Source organism: Erythrolamprus reginae, chromosome 7 (assembly GCF_031021105.1).
Source record: "Erythrolamprus reginae isolate rEryReg1 chromosome 7, rEryReg1.hap1, whole genome shotgun sequence".
Lineage (NCBI taxonomy): Eukaryota > Metazoa > Chordata > Lepidosauria > Squamata > Dipsadidae > Erythrolamprus > Erythrolamprus reginae.
This window is the reverse complement of record NC_091956.1, coordinates 13,839,667-13,859,144: the sequence shown is the minus strand read 5'-3', so window position 1 is coordinate 13,859,144 and position 19,478 is coordinate 13,839,667. Positions and strand designations below refer to the sequence as shown.

The window sequence follows — 19,478 nt, the reverse complement described above, 5'->3', positions numbered from 1 at the left end:
GTTATAAATAGTTTGAAAAAGAATATAAAGTTTGTAATATTTAACTTAATATAAATGGGACAAAAGGAAATGAGAAATATGATTGGTGTAACCCAGATGACAAAAATAAAGCATTCGATAAATTACTGTAAATTCAACTAGAACCAAAGATATTTTGGAGGAATGCTGCCTAAAATTGTATGAGCAAATGAAAGAAAGAAAGAAAGAAAGAAAGAAAGAAAGAAAGAATTACCTGCAACAAATGACAGCTTTGCAGGACAGAGCCAAATCCAAGAAATACTGCCTTACACCAAACGTCAAAGCATATTTTAACGTTTTGCCGTCAATGATTAGTGCAAAATCATTTTCCTTCCTCAATGCCTCACCCAGGACGCTGCAGTGATGGGTTAAGGTCTCTCTTGTTGCCTGTAAAATACCACAAAAATAAACACACACATCACCTCTGTTTGTTGTTCCTAGGGTTTTCCTTCCATTGATGTTTATTTTATTATGTGCAACTTTATTAACATAATTATCAAGGGAGTTAAAAGCACTATTAATTTTTTTTAAAGGTACAAAGTTTATCAGCAGCAGGGATTGAAATCAGAAATGATTAAAAACAGGAAAAATAGAACCACCACAAAATAAAAGTCAACTTAGCTCACAATTAAACTTATCTGGAGGGAAGAAAAAGGGTTTTCACTTGGCAATTATTAATGGTGAACTTTCTTTTATTAATCTTGATACATTCTTGCACAACCAGGTTCCTGTTTAATTGTGTTCAGACTACATCAATGTCATTTACTGCATTTATTGGAAAATGTTAATCCATTAATCACTTTTTATACACTATGCATAAATGTAATATTGCCATATGCTAAAATTCTATCTATATTTGCTTCCTCAAAAATAAACTATTAATTTTGTCAATGAAACTCTGTAAACTGGTTGTGGTTTTTACTGGATAATTTAAAACCAACTGAGAGGCTTTGCTAGGGGATTAAATCTATTTTACTAGATGAGGTGAGTCGTTTAATCCACCTCTTTTTCCCCCCTGGAAAACTTTAATAAAACAAACTTGCAAGACACATTATTGTTGCATTTTGCATTTTCCTCAAAAAAAAGAAAAAGAAAAAGAAAACCAGACTACCACAGCTGAAGCCTTTTTTTATTAGCATTAGGAATAAACAATTTGGGATTATGTCTATTAGGAAAATCTGTCAATCCTAATTACATACAGTTGAGTACTGTTTGCTAGTGATCAACAGTCCTCTTTTCTGCCTTCTGAATTCAAGGCAACCATTACTTTCTTTCTCAATAACTTCAATATCTGCTCTAATGCCAATCACAGGATTTGTTGAGAATGTATCTTGGTCTCTATTGAGACATTCCAATAAAATGCAATCGGGTTTGGAGCTACAGGAAAAACTTTCCTGATGCAACAAGGCTGACACAATGTCATTTCATTTTCATAGCTCGTAAAATGGCTGGGTGATGCAGATGAACAATATTGTTGCAGCTAAGGAAGTTCCCATCATTACAAATCTTCCAAGTTATCTTTTTAAATAAACAAACAGTACATGAAAACAAGGTGGAACAAAAGCTAGGGTTTAAAAAATATTTTTTTCATTGCATGTTTTTTATATTTTGAGATCAGAAGAAGTGTACAGCCTGGCTTTGTGTAACTAACATCATGTTACCAGCCATCTTTCTGTGATGTTCTTCAACCTGCCCTGTTTCCTCCCAAATAAGACTTCCCCTGAAAATAAGCCCAATCGGGCTTTTGAGTGCATGGCAATGGGGCCAAACACTTATTTCAGGGTTCAAAAAAGATATAAGATGGGTCTTATTTTCGGGGAAACATTGCATTTGTTTACTGTTAAAGTATTAAACCCAGACTGTTTATCTACAAACAGTGGAGACTGGAGAAGGATGCACTCTCTAACAGATTAGCAAGTCTCAAGAGTTATGAGATTTTCTAAGTCTGCAGGCTCATGTCCGTGTGCGCATTAGAGAATGAGGAAGAGTCAGCATGCCCATCTGTGCAACTGTGAGGGGAGTTTTACCTCTTAAATTTTGTAAAAATCTGTTTTTAAAAGAAACAGTATCTTGCATGGGGAACAGAGCTCCATTTCTAAATAGGATGTCCTGCATGAATGACATGTGATTTTTCCTATATGACAAAATGTAACTCCACAGTTGTTTCTAATCAGCATTTTCTAAAGCATACATTTCAGAAAAATATTTAGACCAAAGAAGGAAAATGCCTAGGTTATACGTGTCCTATTAATCAGAACATAAATAATATATATACATACACACACACACACACACACACACACACACACACACACACACATAGAAACATTCACACACATATCATATACACACATATATAATAGTCTATATCCAGTACATAGACCGTGATATGAATATTAGGTTATACTTACATCAAGGGAACCTTCATTTATAACAATCAATCCCATGTTCTTTTTCAAAAGTTTACATGAATGTCCTATTAGGAAACAAAAAAGTACGCTATTGGATTAGGATTTTTAAAAGTTGAAATTACAGATACATAAAGATATAAATATGATTCCTAAACCTGAGACATTAAAATGCAGGAATATTGTGGCCTGGATAAGATAAATGGCAATAAATTACTTGAGGGAATATATATTTAAAGAGAACACTATAAAGTTGAGGAATCTATTTGATTTTGATTAAACAAAAAACATACAAAATAACATATTGTGTTTTGCTTTTATACAACACTTTCAGCCAACATTTGCTATATTTATTTGAAAAAAATATGCTAAACTATAAGATATTCTCTTTTAAGAGGGAAAGTTGAAGTCAATGAGGTAAGAGTCAGGAGTAATTTGTTGTTTCTGGGACCATAAATAAATACAATTGTGTAAAGACTCCCCCCCTCCAATGAATAATTCCCCAAGAATTATCTATACCTATCTTTTTTCAATTATTTAAATATGTGCATGCATATACATGGTTTCAAAATCTAAGGGATTGGTTTGGACAAAACTCAGCAGCATTTTTTTCAGGCGGATGTTGATAAAAATAGAATCGCCAACATAAGATGATAGATATGGCACAAGAAGAAGAAGATGCATACATTTAAGTTTACCAACTCAATTTAACATTTTACCAATGTTAATAGCTGTCTCTTGCTTGTCTCCGGTAAGAATCCAAATTTTGATATCTGCTTTCATGAGTGTTTCAATGGTTTCAGGCACTTCATCTTGTAGTTTATCTTCGATAGCTGTAGCTCCAAGTAACTGGAGATTCTTTAGAAAAAAACACAAGAGAATTAACATAATCAAGAAATATAATTTAGATTTAGGAGCTGATGCCATAGCAAACACACCTTAAACTAAGGCACTTACTAATATAAGATTCTTGGTATTATATCTTTACTTTCTTAACGAAGTCTTTTTTTTTGTTTTCACAGGAAAAGAAAAACCTCGTAAGAAAAAACTGAAATGAACTCCAAACAATTGCTCCTTGTGGCAATGCTGGCTATTCTCTGCTGGCTATTGAGCAATTTGACAACCACCTTACTTGCAACTATGGTTGGTGCCTTTTAAATGACAATTTAAATTCTCAAACTTCCTTTTTAAATCACCTTTATTCTTGTTAGTTACTGTCTTGTTAATTACTTTTAAGTTATTAAGAGAACTTTCAATTGAGAAATCTGAAAATATGAGGTAACACCTCCTTTTAAAAATATATATTCATTCGGTGCTAAGCTACAACATTAATGTATAATAAAATCTACACACAATTGAGTCAAATCTCAGTAAAATTCATTGCATAAATTTAAGCAACATGCACCACCTACTTTTTCAATTAGTTCATAACTCTCTTCAAGTTTCAGGGCTCTGTGCTGAATAGAAGTTGTAGCTTTTTGGTACACGTCCAGCCACTCCTGATAATCACTTTCTGTAATCTCAGCCACAGCGAAACAGAGGGTCCTCAGACCTACAAAAACAGCCACATAACCATCCATAACTATTACTTCTCTAAACGCAGATTATAGGCAAAAATAATATTTTGTTTTGTTTTTGTTTGCAACCAGAATTCTGAAACAGAAATTCTGTCTGAATGTTTTGAATTTTTAAACCAGCAACAAGGACTGCAATGCAGGCAGTCCCCGACTTACGACAGTTCATTTAAGGACCATTTGAGTCTACGTGTGGTCCCTTTTTAGCACTCGGTGCGGAAAAGGTTCACCACCACTGACCTAATGCTCACAGCAGCAGTATTCCAACCTTGACACGTTTAAGACTTGTGGACTTCAACTCCCAAAATTCCCCAGCGAGCTGTTGAAGTCCACAAAAGGTTAGACACCTCTGACACATTGGCTGTTACCTTCATGGACATGAGAACCAGCTGATTTGCAAGCAACTGGCTGTTACTAATCTGTGCTTCCAAGGAAATTATCATCTTTCTTAGAAAAGGGGTAAAAATCCATGTTTCAGTTGCAATAAGAAAGTTTTTGTATATTTCAACCTGGGCAAAGAACTGTTCATAAAAGCTCTTTCTCTTTCAAACTGACATTTTCAAAGAGGCAACATCACTGCTTGCTGACAAATGAGAATCAAATAGAGAAAATAAGCAAAAGGCAGTGTTTATTGGGGATTTTTTTAAAAAAAAGAAAAGTTGTAATATGCAGTGTACTAGCTAAAAAACCCAGAAGATTTAGTAAGTGTCAATCATCATACATTTATATTATTATTACTCAATTATTTATTACAATGTGCTGTTATAATTAAATAGTAACACTGTACTCACCTTCAGTAGCAAATAGCTCTAAATGTTTTAAGGTAATTTCTTTGTATCTTGAATTTTCAGCCAGACGATCATAAATTACCGTGTCCTGTAGTAATAATGAACAGATTAAACAAATATCTATTTTGTTGAGCACTGAAAAAAACATAAAAGCAAAACTAGGCCAGAAAATGCTTTATAACAAAAACTCTACTTAATGTATAGTATTACAGTTAATTATTTAATTAAGACATATCCCATTTTCCATTAAAAAAATCAGCATAGGGAAACTGTGTTTTTTTTAAATTTACCACTATGTAGCCAAACAACAGTCCTCTGTATTTTTATATTAATGCAAAGACTGATTGAAAACAATTCTGTATGTAACAACCCTTTTCAATTTTTACTGAATTGTGAACTATGAACTGAATGTATAAACGTGGATGCATTAGTTAAATCACTATTATTTTTAAGAGTTGTTCACTCGAATGCGGAAGTGTATATCAAATAACTTAAAATTTACTTCCAATAATTAAACATATAAAATTGTCTCCCATGTTTTTGGTTTTGTATTGATGAGTGGTACAGCTCCAACCAATTCTGAATGGTGTATTTTGGACCGTGAATTGCAGCTTTAGGCTTTAAACCAAGCATTTTGTCTTTCAGAAGCTGTAACTCTAAAATCTTTTGAGTTGAATGCTGGTATTCAAAAGAGCCTCATATAATGGAGCAGCACCATCTGGTGGTGTGGATGGAGTATTATACCTCACTTTCCATTAGTTTTAAGTTGTGTGTAGTATTTTTTAAAACTGTTAGTTTGTCTCGGTGCAGCCCTGTGCGAAACTGTCGACATACACACAGCAGAATTATTGCAGTGGTGTAGTTGTGTGGACTAGCCAGTAAAAGACACAGACTTAGCATTTAACAACCAATGTATCAGTTGTTGCTCTCCCTGGAGTTTTCTTGACTGAATATTTTTGAATTGTAAGTTAAGCAAAACTTTTATGTTTGATTCTCCCCCATTTTTTTTATTTAAGTAAAATTTGTCTAGGAGATGAACTATGATCTAGCAAGCTCTTCAGAGGCTGCTTAAGGATGAACGGGCCATAACAGTAATGGGGATTCATTGCAAATATGTGTCTTCCTCACCATAGCAATATATACTGTATATAGAAAATTTCTCCATAGTTCTAAGTTTCTTCTCTCCTTGTTTAGTTTCCACCCATTGCTTCTTGTTCTACCCTCAGGTACTTTGGAGAATAGGTTGACTCCCTCTTCTTTGTGGCAACCCCTGAGATATTGGAAGGCTGCTATCATGTCTCCCCTAGTCTTTCTTTTCATCAAACTAGCCATGCCCAGTTCCTGCAACCGTTTTTCATGTTTTAGCTTTCAGTCCCCTGATCATCTTTGTTGCTTTTCTCTGCACTCTTTCCAGAATTTTGACATCTTTGTTACAGCTTGGGTACCAAAACTGGATGTCCTACTCCAGATGTGGCCTTACCAAGACATTATAAAGTGGTATTAACACTTCACGTGATATTGATTCCATCCCTCTGTTAATGCAGCCTAGAACTGTGTTGGCTTTTTTGGCAGCAGCTGCACACGACTGGCTCATATTTAAGTATTTGTCCACTAGGACTCCAAGGTCCCTCTCACAGTTAGTACTGTTGAGCAAGACACCACATATATTATATGTGGTACCTTGAGGGATATGTAAGGTCTAATCTCAGTCACAGGATAAAAACTGCACAGATTTGGTGAAGACAACTACAGAAATCCAAAAACAAAACAGTAAGTGAAGGGGAAAAAGAGAGCAATTGGATCTCTTCAAGTTTGAGGTCCACCTGAAACCCATTATCAATTCTGAGTACATCTAGGGGCCAGGAGACAAGTCTTTGGGTTTTTATGTTCACACCAGGGTTAGAAGATAGGATAGTAAGTCAGATGCCTCTTGGAGTATATGTGGTCATAGAGAAAAGAACTAATGGGGTTAAATCCCAATGGTTTCTGGGAAATGAAGTTTGAGACCTACCACCATTCACCCGATTGGACACAGTGGTGCCATTACGAAACATTGGTTCTACTTTTTGTGTTTACTGGTATAGAAAAAAAAAGAGACGGGAAGAGAGTGGCATGAAGTAAATCACCCTCTGCTTATTCCTTGCAATCTTCCTGGAGAAAATATCACTGACAAGCAAGTGTTAGAAATTTACATTTGAAAAAAACAAAACGAAACAGAGTGACAACTTACAGCCCCTTTGCAGTAGAGTCTTAATTTCCCGGATGGTGTGCGCACAATCACAGACATTCTTTTTCTAGAACTGGAAGAAATGAAAAACGGTTAGCCTTTTTAAGGGACTGAAAAAGCAAAAGACAGAAAAATAAAAGGCATTAAAAAGGCCTATGTAATTACCTTGTAAATTCTAACACGTTTAGTAATTCGTATCTTTCTTCTTGACCCAGCTGGGGGGGGGGGGGAAGCAACACGTTAAAACTTCAAAGGCATTTCTGGTTTCTCTTTTTTAAAAAAAAACTGAGAAAATAATACCCGTGACAGTTTACTAATTTAATCTACTTACAGATTCTATAATGACGGAGTCTGGCGTTCTTCCAGTAAAAACAAAATGGAGTTGTTTAGCTGCTCTGACTAATGCTCCTTCATCTGTAACAAAACATCCGCTATTATCTCACTGGAAAATCGGTTAAGAACAATAAACTAAAAACAATATGTTTACTGTTTTGACCATCAGAAAATTAGATTTTTCATCTTCCTTTTATTCACACACAATTTCATTTCATTTATATTATTTTTATTTATTTATAAATTTCATTTATATATAATAATGCTACATCCCCCACCCCCAAGTAAAAAGAAGCAGATTTCATAATTCAAGAATGTTTCCAAACAAGACTACTCTCATATAATATAGTCTTTCCTGGTTCATTTAATTTAATTTAATTTCAGGGGAGTGGGGAGATGAAATAGAATAGTGGAGTTCCGCTTCAGTTTTCTTGCGTTATTGGTATCGCTTCTTCCATTTTTTTGTGTGTATTTTCAAAAAATATGAGTCAATTAACTGGTTTTGAGAAGCAGTACAAGAACTCTTTGAAAGAATCGTAATGCCCCTATGTATTTTTGTTTGTGTAGTTAAAATGTGTAGCAAAAAAAAAAAAATCCAGCTTTTTCCTACATAGCCTTTTTATTTTTGGGGGGGGGGGGGGGGGGGGGGGTTTTAGGAAAAATGACATCCTAGAAAATGGCAAAATCTGGCCAAGCATAGTTGATCTCACTATATTGCAGACCACCAAACACCCCAGAAATATAGGTTAGACTAGTTTAAAGTTCATTCTTCAAATGAACTTGACTCTTATCATGTTTCCTCGAAAATAAGCCCTCCACCAAAAATAAACCCTCCCCTGAGAACACCATTTCCTTTTGTTAAGGTTAGGGAGACACAGCTGGAAATCAGGTAAGCTGGTAAGAGGAGCCCCATGTTGTTCCACACGCTCCAAAATAATAAGACCTTCCCGCTTATTTCAGGGTTCAAAAAATATATAAGACAGGGTCTTATTTTCGGGGAAACAAAGTAGTGATTTTATCAAATATATTTTATGTAGCATTTCCCCTCCCTTTTTTATTATGCTCTTAATTATTTATTTATTTATTTATTTATTCATTTATTTATTATTTATTATTTAGATTTGTATGCCGCCCCTCTCCACGGACTCGGGGCGGCTCACAGCAAATATAACAAATCGTAACAAATCCAAATAAATTTAAAATATTTAAAAAAGTTTAAAAAGAACCCCATACCTCTTACGTATTTATTAAATTTATATGCCGCTCACCTTGCGGGACAAGGCAACATGTAAGTGTCTTATATGACAACAGGCATTTGATTTTCAATAAGCTGGTCCCTGGTCATAGCCCGTTAAGGGGTTGTAGTAATAACCAGCATTCCAAATTGGGCCCACAAATCCACCAGTAATCAGAACAGTGACTGATCGATCAATCAGCTTGTAATGTGCAAGTAGACCTCGTCTTACGACCACAACTGAGCCCAAAATTTATGTTGCTAAGTGAAACATTTGTTCAGTGAGTTCTGCCCCACTTTATGCCCTTTTTTGCCACTGCTGTTAAGTGAATCGCCGTGGTTGTTAAGTTAGTAACATGGCGGTTAAATGAACTTTGTCTCCTCCTGTTGACTTTCCTGGCTAGGAGGTATATATAATTACATGGCCCTGGGAGACTGCAACTGTTGTGAGTCAGTTGGCAAGTGTCTGAATTTCGATCACATGACCATGGGCATGCTGCATTGGTCGTAAGTGTGAAAAATGGACATAGGTTCCTCTTTTTTCGAGGCTGTTGTAACTTCGAACAGTCACTAAAAAAAACTGTTGTAAGTTGAAGACTACCTGTAATTCAATGCTGGAGCCTGTTTCCCCAAGTTTTTTACCAGTGGTATATGTAAAATATATTTCTGCTGAGGAAATCGGAAATGTAAAGGTAAGCTGGTGGCTACTTCCCTATCTCTAACCTCCAAGGAATGCAAGCACAGATATAATCACAGGCTTTCACATGGACTTTTGAAGATCAAGATCTTCTGTCCAGAGCGGTCTGTTATTCCGATGATGGGTGGTATAAATTATGGGCATGCATTGTTCAACTAAACCGGTGCTAATTCATTTTCTTCACATTACATTGCATGGAGAAACTCTACAAAGCCTATTATAGGCGTGACTTTGTTATGTGGTAAGCCAAAATGTCCTTTAAAAGCTCACATTATTCTCAGGATAATGTTCAGCCTATGGTTAGCAATGCTTCTTCTTTACAATAAAGTCCAGACTAATCCATCCGTTCAAAGTGAATGTATCTTTTAAGTACGCAATTGGACGTAATGCAGTTCAAACTTAAAACCAGTTGAAAGTTATTACGGCTGTTGCATAAGCCTTACCTGGAGATGCAGCTTGATAAACTATTTGGTCATCCTCTCTTTCTGGGACAGCAGTGTGACAAATTGCCATCATTGTCAAAAACTCACAAATTATAGGTGCTGTTGGCTGAAAAACAGAAAACAGTAGAATGAACTGTTTTTTTTCCTAGGATTAAAAATTGTACGTACGTACACACAGATGCAAAAATAGCTCATTTTAGATGAATTAAATAACTCCTTTATAATCATAGCAGATATTTACAATACTATATGCTGAGTATCTCTTCATTCAATTACAGAGAATTAGCTTCATTACAGCAAGTTCAGAGCAGAGATCTTAAAGAGATCATAACACGACTTGAGCAGACTTCAAACAAGACTTCGTGGAGACTGGAACCACATCCAGCCTTAAACTTAGTTTCTCCTGCCCAGACTCAGTAGCAGTTAACACCCATTGGCTGACTGAGTTACTATACTAATTTATTGGCTGACCATGTTACCACTGGCTCTTCCAGCTCATGAATATCTCATGCGTGCTGGAGCTGACATAGGGCAATGCCTCGCGTGCCCTCAGATGTTTCCATGTGTCATATGTGGCACGTATGCCATAGGTTCACCATCACTGACCCAGCAGAAACAAAATGGTAATGGAAACAAAAGAGACAAAGAAAAGATATGCATTATCTTAAAAAAAACCCAATAATCAGGTGCTTATTGAAGGAAAGGGAAAGTGGTAGAAAAAAGGTTGTGAGTCACAAAAGTGACTCATTGTTCTATTCCCTTCTTGATTGCAGACCTATTTTTATGCAAATCAAAACTCCACTCTGTGATGGTTAAGCCCTTAAGAGGAAATAAATGTTGTTAACTCTTCTGATAATCAGGATTTTTTTCAGTTTTTGGTCAAGATGGTAGAACAAAAAATTGTTGAGACTCTAGAAAGAGTGCAGACATGAGCAACAAAGATGATAAAGAGTCTGGAGGCTAAATTATATGATGAATGATTGCGAGAACGGGGTATGTCTACTTTAATAAAGAGAAAGATGAGGGGTTGACATGATAGCAGTATTCCAATATCTGAGAGGTTGCCGCAAAGAAGAGGGAGTCAAGCTATTCTGCAAAGCACCTGAGGGTAGGACAAGAAGCAATGGATGGAAACTAAACAAGGAGAGAAGCAAACTGGAATTAAGGAGAAACTTCCTAACAGTGAGGACAATTAATCAGTGGAACAACTAGCCTCCAGAAGTGTGGAATGCTCCAACACTGGAAGTTTGCAAGAAGAGATTGGACAGCCATTTGTCTGAAGTGGTGTAGGGTCCCTGCCTGAGCAGGTTGGACTAGAAGACCTCCAAGGTCCCTGTTATTCTGCATTTATTTTATTAGAGTTTTATCCTGCCTTTATTACTTCCTAGGTTTCTAGCAAATATACATAATATCCTTTCTTCCTCCTATTATATGTTAGTTTTGAAGTTATTATTTATTTTGCATCAGCGTATTTCTGCATCTTACATGTTTGTTTTGCAGATTTTCCAGTAATGATGAGTCACTAAATGATTTTTCTTCCCTTGCTTGGGGACTCTGGCTAAAAATAAAAATGAAAGAAATGAAACAATTACTACATATATTTATGACAAACAAAACAGCTTCAGTGAAGTATAAGTCATGTAGATTCTGTTTTCATCTGTTTTTTGAAGTAGTGGCTACACAAGATTTGTATTTAATTTGTATTTAAGAAGGCAGCTCACATTTTAATTATCTATCCACATACTTACAGTTTGATTAAGTAGTACAACACATTTAACTGAGTTCAACATAAAATGATGATAAATATATAGAATGAAATGAATGAAATATGTTAATTTATCCATACAAATCACATCAAAACCAGACCTTTCACCCATGGATTAAAAATCAAAAGTCAGCCTCTGATAACAAATAATGGTTTCCTGAACATTGAGTTTTGATGAACATATATGGATATTTTTGATAATGCTATAAAACCATACCGTAATACTCTAATAATTTTCATATGAACATTTCAAAAACCAGGTTGTTTATATTTGAGTGATGCTCAGGAAAGCTTACTCAGTCTAAAAAAAATGGACGGATTATCTTTTCCACTGATGAATCGAATCCCACTTTTCAATAGATGAGATGTTTATTTGAATGTACTGTTTCAAAATTATTTTCTCTATATATGCTCAGTTTTAGTATGTTAATAATAGTTACAGATCATTGCGAGTAGAAAGGAAATAGCAGCAAAAATTAGTGCTTACCACTCAACCGAGGTACTGCCAAATTCATCTGATTCCGGAGAATGGCTGCATGAAATGTAAAGAAGGCAGAACAACATAGAGAAATAGCTAAGAAAGCCATAAAACTCATCTGAGAGAATATTAAGCTTCCCCCCCCCCAAAATCACAATGATCTAGTGATCTATTCACATCATTCAAAGTATGTTTTTAAAACTGATCTATGTTATTTGGAATCCTACTTTGTTAGGAGCCCAGAGTGCACAGCCTGCTTGATGTAACTCAAGCATGTAGGGTTGGCAACTCCAGACAGCTGTGTCCAATCTTGGCTACTTCAAAGCTTGCGGACTTCAACTCCCAGAATTCCCCAGCCAAAAACGAAAGGGAAGGTGGCGATGGAGATGGTTTTAAACATGAGGACAAGGCACAGCCAGGTGTAAGTGAAGAGGGAGCAGAAGCCCAGAGAAGGGGCACATGCTTCACAGTCTGTAGCACTGAAATTCTAGGTTCCAATTTCTATGTTTTGAAAATCCAATAAATGCAAGGGAGCATTTGTTCTTATAGATGGACTTTGAATGGAGCAAATTCTTTGCACTCTCTTTTAACTTCCATATCCTGAAGAATTTTAGTACATCCTCAACTTACAACCATTATTGAGCCCAAAATTTATGTCGCTAAGTGAGAAATTTTTCAAGTGAGTTTTGCCCCATCTTACGACTTTTCTTGTCACATTTGTTAAGTGAATCATTTCGGTTGCTAACTTAGTAATATGGTTGCTAAGCGAACCTGGCTTCCCCATTGACTTTGCTTGCCAAAAACTTGCAAAAGGTGATCACGTGACCCCAGAACGCTGCAACTGTAATAACTATGAAGCAGTTGTCAAACGTCCTAATATAAATCACATGACCATGGGGATGCTGCATCGGTTGTAAGTGTGAAAAACAGTCAGATGTCACTTTTTTTTCCAGTGCCATAACTTTGAACTGTTAATAAAGAAACTATTGTAAGCGAGAACTATCTGTATTAGTTAGTCTTCAGTATCTTTCTTTTTAATTATTAACAATCTGACAATCAGTGGCTCCTAGGAAAAAGCACCATAGATGTTGCTAAAGTTTAAGTGGATAAAAACATCCGTGTAAAATGTCCAGTTCGATCATTTGAGACCCATTGTTCAAAAGATGAAGCTGACTTAAGACTGAAATAGTTAGGCATCTGAGGCTTTTGACTCTTTGAGACGTTTTTGTTTTCAATTTAAAGATCCTGAATGGATCACCAAATGTATTTTGATGACATTACAAATGTCCAACTCTATTTTTTTTAAAGGTAGCAAGGTAGTAAATAAAACCAAGCAATGACATAAGAAAAGAACTCACCCATAAGATATTCCTGCTATAGTACACTTCTTAAATTGCATGACGTTGCACGTCAAGGTACCTGTTTTATCTGAAAATATGTATTTGACCTTAAAAAAAAAGTGAGATAAATGTTCATTAATGTTTCATCGCACATACATTAATATAACCTTGTCATTGTAACACGGTGTGATTTCCTAAATTATTCAACGTATTGAAAATGCTATCCCCCCAAAAATTATACAAAAGCTTCCCAGTATTGGTTAGTTTAGACAACGGATCTGTAAATGGTCAGTTTAAAATTTAGCGCCATTTCCAACTCCACAAATTAGGAGTACTGGGATCTCAAGAAGGATCATTTGTTCTGTCTACATGGATGAGATTAAACCTAGTAGCAGCTATTAAGTAAATAACATCCTTTGGGGGGGTGGGGTGTCCCTAAGGCTGATGTTATCTCCGGGAACTCTTTCTTTTTATTTCTTTTGTAATATTTTATTGAAGTTTTTAAAAAATACAAAGATGAAAAACTAATTGTAAGTGTTGCTAACTGAATTAGAATATTTATGATATCTGCAGTCTTTTAATGGGACATTGCTAAAAATAGCAACCCTCGGCTCATTTTTTTTCTTGCCACATCTGTAGGACTCTTTATAAATGATTTGATGTTCAGAATAGTGGTTGAATTAGGATATTAATATAAATGAGCCTCATTACACTCTGACGTGTTCTGAAGAATAATCTCTAGGCTAGGGATTGGCAACTATGGCCCCTTTTATGACTTGTGGACTTGAACTCCCAGAATTCCTGAGCCAGGAATTCTACACTGGCATATTTGGGAGATAAATGTAAACATAATCCATTTAAACACAGGATAGAGAATATTTACAGTCTACCAAGTTATCCATTTATCTGATAAATGACAGTTAAAGGAGATGATTGTGTGAATTTAAACTAAGAAATTACACATTAATGAAACAACAGGACCCCACCACCAACCCGAAATACCTGGCCAAGTTCTTCATTAAGATTGGACGTACGTGCCATGGCAGCAGTGTCTGTAAGTTCATAATGCATGTCAATATCCTAATAAAATAATAATAATAAAAAAGCTGAAAAGGATATTAACTCATGCACACACTCTACTGCAATCTGTTTCAAGCAAAACATTAAGCAAGAACTTGATATTAACTAAACATTTACCAAAATTGTATTATACGTGTGAATATTGAGGATAGGATGAGGATACTTCTGATATAAAGCCAGGTGTAGAGCTAGGAGGTAGACTTACTCCACTGAGAATATACATTACACAATTCATTATCTGTCTTTGTAGTTTGTATTAGGTGTAAACATGTTTTTTTCCAAGCTCATATTTTAAAAGGTTTGGTTGTAAAGGATTTCATTTATCTATACCACTTAAAGCCTGCAATCAAGTAAGAATATATTTTGTGATATTTTATCCTGCAATTTAACCTGCACTATTTTAACAAATAGCCTGTAGTATAAAATATTATCAAATTTCATATATTCGATTCAAAATGAATTATTAAAAGGTCTGCAAATAGCACAATAAGTATTATATTTACCCAATTTATAAAATATGCTTGAATAAATTTAACAACTTCCAGTGTAACTAATAGGCTGATTGGAATTAAATTATTGAAGAGAATGATAAATGTCAGGAAATTGAGTCCAAAATTATTAGCACCACCATCTGTTAAAACAGGGAGAATAAACAGAAATCATGTATGAGTTATAACATTAAGTATAATTATTTTAGAACTTTATTTAATTAAGTTTATTTTAAAAACTATATATAAAGTTCTCCTAATACCGTTATTCCTATGAAACCTGCTCTTGAATGTGATCATTTGCCTTAGAAAGGAATCTGAATAGAGGTGTCAAAATTCTTTTTTTGGGGAGAATAGAAGTTAAACTCGATCTCTGCTAAGACCTCAGTGCAGATAGAAAGGTATAAATCCGCCATACCGTGTGCTATTGTCTTGGTGCTATTTAAGTCATTTAGCCTTGTGATGTGACGGGACTTATCTTGAACTAAACACACTCAAAACTATAGAAATCATGGTAGGTTGTAGAAAAAACCCTTCTATACTACCACCTCTTACAATATTAGACAACACAGTAGCAACAGTAGGGACTTTCAAGTTTCTAGGTTCTTCCATATCTCAAGACTTAAAATGGTCACCTAAGATCAAAAACCTCATCAAAAAAGCACAACGAAGAATGTTCTTTCTGTGCCAACTCAGTAAGCTCAAACTGCCCAAGGAGCTGCTGATTCAGTTCTACAGAGGAATTATTGAGTTTGTCATCTGCATCTCCATAACTGTCTGGTTTGGCTCTGCAACCAATCAAGACAGACACAGACTTCAGAGTATAATCGGAACTGCAGAAAAAAACAATTACTGTACTGCCAATCTGCCTTCCTCTGCTGTATATTGCATGTGGGCTGTGAAAATATCTACAGACCCCGTACATCTGGAACATAAAGTCTTTTAACTTCTACCCTCAAAACGACACTACAGGGCACTGCATATCCGAACTAGACACAAGGACAGCCCCACCCCCGCATGCCATCACTCTGCTAAACAACTAATTCCCACAAAACTGTCAAACTATTTACTAAAACTGTATTACTATTGTTTTTCTTATCCTTCCTATTACCTATTTCCTTTTCTACTAATGGCTATAATTTTGTTGCTTGCATCTTTATGATTTATGTTGTTTTACTTAGTCTTTTAGTATGATTTATTTAGTATCCTATGACTATCGCTAAGTGTTGTATTTTATGATTCATGATGAATGTATTTATATCTATGATCATGATTTATCCCTTATATCATTATGTAAACTGAGAGCTTATATACCGGAGACCAATTCCTTGTGTTTCCAATCACAGTTGGCCAATAAAGAATTCTATTCATCCATTCATTTAGACTCTTTAAAAAAACCTTAATTTTTGTCTTTGAATTAATGTATGAAATGTAATTACTATACAGGGTTTCACACAATTTCTAATTTGAACCTGGACAAATATGTCTTCTAGTGAATTTGTATATGGTTATGCAAGTGCACGTACATAATTCTTGAAGTTACCAACTTTTTAAAAATCCATTAAAAACCTTTAGTATAATAACCATAATACTGTTTTAAACAGATATAAATACGAAGATGTATCGTGTACATATTTTACTTTGCAGTCGTAAAGTGAGATAGGTATCATTATGGCAGAATAAACACACTTGTTTTAAGGGCTTACAGGTTAGGTTGAGGTACCAGTCTTTCCCTTCGTGCTTTTGATTCCATACAGCTGCACCAATGGAACAAACCAGAGAAATGGCAATAAGAATGAAGAACAAAAACAGAATTTGTATATTTGTAATCCTTTCCACATTAGACAGCTTAAGAGGTGGGCTTGTTGAGTTCTGTGGAAGAAAAGGAGGGTCCACACGTTAAATATGACATTCATATGCTATTTTGGGTTTTCTTTAACGTCTAAGATTTTTGCAGCAATATGAGAGTGTTGTGGCATTTTAAAAATTAACAAATGATTTTGAAGTGTGTATGATAAGATGCTTGACTGCCTTTTATGTATCATGGGATTTGGTTGTCCCACAAATAAATTACTGCAGATTTAATCTGACAGTAAAATAGATGCACACTTTTATTTATTAATTTATGAGTCATACGCTTATCTAGTGAACTGAGAAACCCAAGGATATAACCTTGATATGCGTCAAATGATACCAACATATTTACCTAATAATAATGATACTCAACTGTTGGGGTTTTTTGAGCTATATAGCAAGTTCATGGTGTTAAGTGTTCTTTTATAGAGGTCATCCTCAACTGGAGTCCAAAATTTTTGTTGCTGAGACAGCTAAATGAGTTTTGCCCCATTTTACGACATTTATTGCCACGGTTGTTAGGGCAATCTGCAATCTGGGAAACTGCAACTGTCATAAATATGAGTCAGTTGCCAAGCATCTGAATTTTGATCAAGTGACCATGTGGGGCTGCTGTGTCGATTGCAAGTGGAGGAAAATGGCCCTAACACCCCTTTTTCAGTGATGTCGTAACTTTGAATAGTCACTAAATGAACTGTTGTAAGTTGAGGACTACACCCCTCACATCCTGGACATAAGTTATTTCAACTCCTACCCTCAAAACATCACTATAGACCACTGCGCAGCAAGACAACTAGACACAAGAACAGTTTTTTTCCTGAACACCATCACTCTGCTAAACAAAAAATTCCCTCAACACTGTCAAACTATTTACTAAGTCTGCACTACTATTACTATTTTTTCTCATCACTCCTATCACCCATCTCTTCCCACTTATGACTGTAACTTGTTGCTTGTATCCTTAAGATTTTTATTAATAATGATTGTTTCCTCATTGCTTATTTGACCCCTATGACAATCATTAAGTGTTGTACCTTATGATTCTTGACAAAGGTATCTTTTTCTTTTATGTACACTGAGAGCATCTGGACTAAAGACAAATTCCTCACGTGTCCAATCACACTTGGCCAATAAAAAACTCTATTCTATTCTATGTATGGTTATGCTTCTAATTTATTATCCAATCAGGCGATCTTTTGCTCCTGTCCATTATGGCACAAACATGGAGCAGAAGGTCCAAAAAACATTTAACACACAAGATTATTCTTGGTTAGAACAAACCTGCATAAGTTTTGTATCATGTCCTGTATAAACAACTATTCCATGAACCCATTGTGTATTTCTCAGTTGAGCACCACGCAGAAGAATCTGGTCAGGCCCCAATGGAACAGTCCTAAAAGAGAAGAAAGACAGCAAAAATATTGTCACATTGAATTGATCGCGAAATAACTACTTTGGAAACATTAATACAGAAACAAATCGGGTTTTGGGGGAGAAATTTTTAGCCACATTAAATGAAACCTTAAGGCTTTTTAATGGGAATAATAACAAGGATAATATTAACAAGAACATAATTTTAATTCTGCCATTCGGTATGTTCTGTTTCTCTTTGCATTGCATACATTCCCAATTGCTATTTTGTACTGATATTTTTTATAGTCCTGTCAATCGTAACAACTGATCATTGCATCCAAAACTGAGTCGGTCACACGATTAAGCCTCACCACCATTTTCCTTCTTCATTAGGGTTTTTTTTTAAAGAGTGAAAAAGACAGAGGTAGTACAATGAATCAATAAGGCCTCTTGTACCATTACTAATAGTAATAGAAAAAGCTTTTCACTTTAGCTTTTCATCTTTATTTGCTGTTGGTGATTAATCTACAAAAGAGCTTGCCTTCCCACTCATTTTATATTTGCACTGCTGATAAAATCAAGGTATTAACCATTTTTATAGTGGAAGATATATGAGTGTTGTCCTTCCACCTCCTGGTTCTTCCTTCAATGAGCACTTATGTGTTTGAGCAGAAACCATCCAAATTTAAAATGTTGCTGAACCCATTGAAAGTAAGTCTTATGTAATCTAAGACTTGACCCTGGATGGCCTGGAACCTATGCCAGAATCTGCTGAACTTTGTAGTCCTCACTTCTTAATATTAGATTTTTGGTACATTTCCACCAAATGGGAAATCAGGATATGTAAACCATTTCTAACACAAAAAGTAACATTAAAAAAATATTTTTGCAACAGAGACCTGGATTATAGGCAAAGGCTTTAACCTCAGTTAGTATTGAATGGAACTAGTTAAAGGGAATAGAGAATAGGGCATTAGCCATATTTCTCAGAGTCTAGACCTGGGATAGGAAACCTATGGCACTTGTAGCACACGGAGTCATATTGGAGAGCACACAAGACGTTACCCTGTCACCTCCAGCATGCATGCACGCACTAGCCAGCTGATTTTCGGCCTTGGAGAAGGCCATTTCACTCTACAAAGGCTTTAGGGAGGCTTCCTGAAGCCCTGGAGTGCGAAAAACCACCCAACGTACAAACCGGAAGTTCGGAAGAATGGCCGTTGTACTATTTTTTGCATTCCAGGGCTTCAGGAAGCTTCCTTGAAGGCTTCACAGTGTGAAAAACAGCCCAAACTGATAGTCTGTTTTTCTGAATATCCTGTTTGCCTATATTTTTCACCGTCCCAGGCTTCAGTGAGGCCTTTGTGCATGTGTGGAGATGGGGTGGAGATTGTGCGC

General features: G+C 35.5%; 1 protein-coding gene across 3 annotated transcripts in view; it reads right to left on the bottom strand.

The window, feature by feature from the left end:
* The window catches only part of ATP8A1 (ATPase phospholipid transporting 8A1), an 84,023-nt gene that overhangs the window by 32,394 nt on the left and 32,151 nt on the right, over positions 1-19,478 (bottom strand). For all 3 annotated transcript variants that reach the window (XM_070757022.1, XM_070757023.1, XM_070757024.1), the window contains 16 exons: positions 18,009-18,120; positions 16,580-16,745; positions 14,889-15,016; positions 14,308-14,385; positions 13,324-13,412; positions 11,975-12,019; positions 11,208-11,280; positions 9,723-9,828; positions 7,347-7,429; positions 7,181-7,230; positions 7,019-7,088; positions 4,792-4,876; positions 3,839-3,978; positions 3,146-3,284; positions 2,430-2,494; positions 233-405 (listed from right to left, as the gene is read on the bottom strand). In XM_070757022.1, coding sequence (XP_070613123.1) covers positions 233-405; positions 2,430-2,494; positions 3,146-3,284; positions 3,839-3,978; positions 4,792-4,876; positions 7,019-7,088; positions 7,181-7,230; positions 7,347-7,429; positions 9,723-9,828; positions 11,208-11,280; positions 11,975-12,019; positions 13,324-13,412; positions 14,308-14,385; positions 14,889-15,016; positions 16,580-16,745; positions 18,009-18,120 — 1,602 coding nt within the window. The remainder of the gene's footprint in view (positions 1-232; positions 406-2,429; positions 2,495-3,145; positions 3,285-3,838; positions 3,979-4,791; positions 4,877-7,018; positions 7,089-7,180; positions 7,231-7,346; positions 7,430-9,722; positions 9,829-11,207; positions 11,281-11,974; positions 12,020-13,323; positions 13,413-14,307; positions 14,386-14,888; positions 15,017-16,579; positions 16,746-18,008; positions 18,121-19,478) is intronic.